At 36.6% G+C, this 5705-nt stretch overlaps 1 protein-coding gene across 2 annotated transcripts; it reads left to right on the forward strand.

The window, feature by feature from the left end:
- The first annotated feature begins 264 nt into the window (after positions 1–264).
- LOC131051253 (cell division cycle 20.2, cofactor of APC complex) lies at positions 265–5317 on the forward strand. 2 transcript variants are annotated; one of them, XM_059220083.1, is made up of 9 exons: positions 265–500; positions 702–1017; positions 1113–1385; positions 2566–2835; positions 2929–3507; positions 3597–3784; positions 3960–4062; positions 4378–4697; positions 5029–5316. In XM_059220083.1, exons 2-6 carry the CDS (start codon positions 910–912, stop codon positions 3741–3743), a joined length of 1377 nt encoding a protein of 458 aa, XP_059076066.1. In that variant the 5' UTR covers positions 265–500; positions 702–909; the 3' UTR covers positions 3744–3784; positions 3960–4062; positions 4378–4697; positions 5029–5316. The 2 variants fall into 2 exon arrangements, with proteins under 2 accessions (XP_059076066.1, XP_059076067.1); XM_059220084.1 differs by lacking the exon at positions 265–500 and having other exon boundaries at positions 511–1017; positions 4416–4697; positions 5029–5317.
- Positions 5318–5705: the final 388 nt, after the last annotated feature.

A 5705-nucleotide genomic window follows, 5' to 3' on the forward strand; every position in this document is an offset into this window, starting at 1 on the left:
GGGCAATCTTAAAGTTCCCTTCCATCATAGCAAACAACATTCAATAATGATCCTCGTACTCAAAGCCTCAACCATGATAATGAAGAGGAAGGGTGCGAGTGGTTCATCTTGATCAATACCATGATAAGAAGAAAAGAAGCTACGTGGGCTCCCGTTAATGATAATTGAGAAATGCATATTTGATATGTAGCTCTTAACCTACTATATCCAATCTTTAAAAAATCTAAAATACTCAATAACATCCAAAAGAAACCCGCGATCCACTTGATCATAAGCCTTGCTAATGTCAAACTTCAAAATCATCCTTTCCACCTTTGTTTTCCTCATATTCATCCTCTTTGGAATTGTTGGACCCTCTTCCATTTCAAAATTATTCTCTGAAACTATCTCCGACTGAGTGTAGAAACAACCATACTTGTATCCTCATGGGGAAATTTATTTATTTGATTTTCTACTTTATGATATATTAGAGTTAGAGGCTTCATTGGATCCTAATATAGGTTAGGGCCTCCATTAGTGCATAACTCTCCTCTTTTGGAATTTCCTTCTTTGCATGCTCTGAACGGACCGACATCGAATATAGATCAACCGTCACTAATTTCAAATTTGAAAAAAGTCCCATATAAATAAAATTCAATATCCTTTCCTTCCAATCGACTCTCTGCTCTGTAACTGACTCATTTCAAATTTGGTGGTTGCAGGCGTATGCTAAATTAAGGCTGGTTGGCTATATCGTATTGCTCGTCAATTTCCTCATTAACAGACAGCAAACTGTTAACATATTGAGTACCTGTGTATTGTAATTTATGTTTATTTTTTCTTTGCATTTCTTTCGTTTTTGTTTTCTTTTTGTGGTTTTGTGTTTTGTGTTGTTGTTGTGAATTACAGGTTTTATTTCAATTGTAAACAATGAAGAAGGCTTTTGGGTCACCTCAAACACCAAGCATCAGTACTCTTTCCAGAAGGCCTAAGATCACACGTCCTCTGCGAAAGCAATTGGCAACTCCAACACAAAATGTGTGTATTACGCTTCCCTTTTATTTCTTATAGAAATATAGCACATTTTAGGTTTTTTTGTGGGTGTTGAGATAATCGTTGGGTTGTCATTGCAGGGGGACAGGTTTATTGCTAACAGAAGTTCAGTAGATTTTGATTGGGCTCGGTATCTGGTAAATAAAAGCAATATCATTGGGAAAAAACCCTCCAAGGAAGAATATGACAGGGAGCCAGCAGCTAGTTTGGTGATGGATTCTAGTAAGATGTTAAGAACTTTGAGCTTTAGTAGAAAGCCCTCTGGACAGGGCTTGCAATCCATCTACTCGGAAGCTCCTTCTGTTGATACTACAGTCAGAACTAGCAGATCACAGAGCCGCAACATACCTCAAGTAAGGGTTATTCCTGTTTGTTTTTTCCAAATTATGATTCTATTGGTGAATACTTTAGTGTTTTTACTATTTTTAGATTCATTAGGTTTGGTTATTTATATAAATTGATCGCCCCAGTGGCTCTAGGGTTCCGCGGGAATGCCCACTAATGTAGTAAACTTGTCATTGTCATTGATTTTGTTGTTTTGTGATCATTTTGATGGCTTACTCTGGTGTTAGATTGAATCGACCATCCAACTAGTTAAGGATTGTTTGGAGACCTGATAAATTGTAGTTCCAATTAGCTTGATAAATTGTAGTTCCAATGAGTGAGTCCAAGAAGATATTAGACTCTGGGTTTTATATTAACTGTTATTTCAAGACATCTCAATTTCAGATGTTATTGTTAACGCTGAACAAGCCTTTATGATTGATCAGTTTAATGTGTTGGAAGATTACATAGATTATTAAGTATAGCGGGGTTTAGGTGCTAATGTTGAGATTTTTTGAGAAAATTTTCTAATGGGATGGGTGTAGGTTTAATGTCTCTAGTTTAATATGAAATTGCCGGAGATTTGGAGACATTTTGGTTTCCTTTCCTGCATGTTAAAATTTTGTTTGATCCTTTGAGTTTGCTGGAGAATTTGAATAAAAGGTTGAGGATGGAGATGTCCTTTCGAAATATGGAATAGGAGCATATGAACAAAAGTTAAAACTATGACTACGCTAGATTTGGGCATAGTAGCAAGGAGATTTGAGCGGGGGACTAGGCCTGCCCTAAAAAATCAAGTTTCCCGATGACTATGAAAAATGATCAACATAGATATAGTAGATTAGAGTTTGGAAGAATTCACTTCCAGCATATTCAGCATTCAGATTAGGGTTTAGTGTTGTATAATTGCTAGAATTAAATTTATGTTTTTATTCTTTTGTCTTTTGAAAAAGAATCTTGTCCCTATGTTAGATAGGGTGACATTCAGATCTTGTACATTCGGTTGAGGTTTTCAGATTTGGTGCTTTCGTATTCCAAGGACTGGACAAATTCTTTAGTGTGATAAGGTGTTTTATAGGTTACTAAGGATTCATCAGCATTACTTATATACTTATGCAAGGAATTAGTTCTCTGACTAACTAGCTTAATAAGAATTGTGGATCTTTATCTTAATTTTAATTTTTGTCTTTGAAATGCGGTTGTGTGCAGCATGCAGTGAGAACTTTGGATGCCCCGGATCTTGTTGATGATAATCATTTGAATCTGCAGGATTGGAGTGACAGCAATATTTTGTCTATAGCACTTGGCAATGCAGTTTACTTATGCGATGCAAACACAAGCACTACTTCTGAGCTATTGACAGTAGATAACGATGTTGGTCCAGTAAGCAGTGTCAATTGGGCACCTGATGGAAAACACATTGCCATTGGATTGACTAGTTCTGCTGTACAGATATGGGACTCTACATGTAATCGACAGGTAAAGAAAACAAAGTCTTTGATGTCTTACTTTTATTTATTTGTCTTCAATTGCCACCTTATTAACATTGACGTGCTATCACATTGAATGCAGTTGAGATCCTTGAAAGGTCATCATGGCCGTGTAGGCTCACTTTCCTGGAATGACACTATTCTTGCAACTGGTGGTAGGGACAGTTCAATAATTATCCATGATGTCAGTATCCGTAATTCCAATGTTAAGACATACAGAGGCCATGAGCAGGAAGTTTGTGGATTGAAATGGTCCTTATCTGGCCAGCAACTTGCGAGTGGAGGCAGTGACAACTTGCTTCACATCTGGGACAAGAGCATGTCATCCTCTAATGTTAGAAATCAGTATCTTCACAGGATTGATGAACATTTTGATGCAGTTAGAGCCTTGGCATGGTGCCCTTTCCAGCACAATCTTTTGGCATCTGGTAGAGGTCTTGCAGACCAATCTATTAAGTTATGGAATAGTCTTACTGGAGCATGCCTAAATACCATTGACACCAACTCTTCAGTTTGTGCGTTGTTGTGGAATAGGCATGAGCGTGAGCTTTTGAGTTCACATGGGTATAGTGAGAACCAATTGACCTTATGGAAATACCCATCTATGGCAAAGACTGCAGAACTTACTGGCCATACTTCTAGGGTGCTGCATCTGGCACAGGTATGCATGCTATTGGTATATGGATACATTTTAACGCATGCATTGTTTGAATCAGTTTATGATAACCCTCACTATATTTTGTATTTTAGAGCCCAGATGGGTATACTGTTGCATCGGCTGGAGCAGACGAGACACTAAGGTTTTGGCAAGTCTTTGGAAATCCTGATACCTCAGAGAGTACCAAAACTAAAGAGCCAGAGGGTATCCTCAACTCTTATCTTATGCATATTCGTTAGTAGTCAATTGATGAAATGGAACAAGAAAATTTACACTTCAGGTGATACTGGATTCTTTTATTTTTTTCATGTGATTCTGTTATATTCATTGAATAAAAATTTTTTGCACTACAGTAGTATTTATGGCTATGGTGTGCTTCATGCAGTTTATTTGCACTTATTGGTGCATCAGTGACCACATTTTATGCTAACACTGCCTGTGCTTTGTATTATCAGAATCCAGATGTATGTAAACTGCTCCATAAGCTTTGACAAGTCTTTTGAACTTCTGAATACTTGAAGGGGACCCCAAAGTAGACAGACATCAGGATGCCTCCAGGTGATGAAATGTTATTTTGTGGTTTACGTAGTTTAATAATATTCAGCAGTTTGTTTTTTGAGCATGTCTCTTTCTGTACTGTTTTGTGTTACTTGTGATTTCATTGCTTTAATGCAACTAAAAAAGAATGAAGATGTACATATAATTTCTTCTTATGGACTAAGTCTATCATTTGCATTTGTCTATAATAAGATCATTTAGAGGATTCTGCTTGGTGAGCTCTGCAACCATATGCTTATCTTGATGGATTTCCACTCTTAGCACATTTAAGACATTTTGATGGATTCTTATTGAGCTTATGATATTAATAATTAGGTTAAGGATTCATCTTCAACAATCAAATGCCTGGTTAGGAACGAGTTTGGGACGGGATATGCATTTATTCTCTGCTGCTCGGAGCATCATCTTCGAAGGAGGAAAACCACTTATTCTCCAGCCAAGAAGAGCTTTGCAGTTTCAATGAGTTCTCAGAGTACAAAAGTGAGGGAATCTCAAGTGAGGAGAGCAATAATTTCTGTAAAGCGAAGCAATTTCATTCTCCTCATCAAATAATAGGTTTGATGTTCAACGAGTGTCTCTTCTTGTAAAGGGAGAAGTTATCCTCCTCAGCCAAGAGTGGATTTAATATACCCTCGGTATGTTCTAGGCAATTTTTCAACTGCATTGTTTTTCACTAATTTTTTCTAGTTGTCTTAAGTATTCTAATATTTCATTACTTTGTTTTTCACTAATTTTTTCTAGTTGTCTCAAGTATTCTAATTTTTTAGCTTAGTGCACCCATGGAAGTGATTGTTTTTTCTTGGGCGTTTATAAATTCCACCAATGTTGAGGAAGTCATAAATCACTTGCTAAAATTTAAGTTAAAATTACTACTGCAATCTTGGTGATTGCTGGCCTCTATTAAATTAACTTGAGCATGATTTCCTGAAATGTTTGTTTTTTTCTGCCGTTGAGGACCTAAACCAGAGGCTAAACAGAAGGTATCCAGGCATTAGAGGGCTTGTGTGACATAATCCTCTTCTTCAAGAGAGTGAGAAATGAGTTGTCAGCAAAATGACCATTATATTAAACATTCTTTTTTAGAAGAAAATTTTCATCAGGGAAGTGGTTAGTCTGTTTGCCCAGATGAAATGGGGGTGTGCTGTGTAACAGCAGATAAGAATGATAAAATTATAGTTTCAAAATTTATTTGATACAGCCAGTTGCTATGGCAGCAGAAAATACATTTTAATTTATATCAGGGGGAGAAATTTAAACCTTGCAATTCCTTTATTTTAAGAGAGTTTTATATTTCTTTAACTGTTGGTATTTTTGGTAATTGTTGTTATTGGCTGCAGTATTGTGTTATTTGACATTTTAGAACTGTTTGGCTGGAATGAGCTTGAATTATTGTGTTTTAACTTTTAACAGAAATAGTGGCACTGTTAGGTGATTGAATTGATATTTTTGTATACAGGTAGATTAGATCCCGGTTCAAATATTTTTGAATTGCTTCATATCTGCGACAAGAGCATGTCGTCCTCTAATGTTAGTAATCAGTATCTTCACAAGATTGATGAACATTTTGATGCAGTTACAGTTTTGGCATGGTGCCCTTTCCAGCACAATCTTTTGGCATCTGGTGGAGGTCTTGCAGACCAATC

Source organism: Cryptomeria japonica, chromosome 4, assembly GCF_030272615.1.
Source record: "Cryptomeria japonica chromosome 4, Sugi_1.0, whole genome shotgun sequence".
Lineage (NCBI taxonomy): Eukaryota > Viridiplantae > Streptophyta > Pinopsida > Cupressales > Cupressaceae > Cryptomeria > Cryptomeria japonica.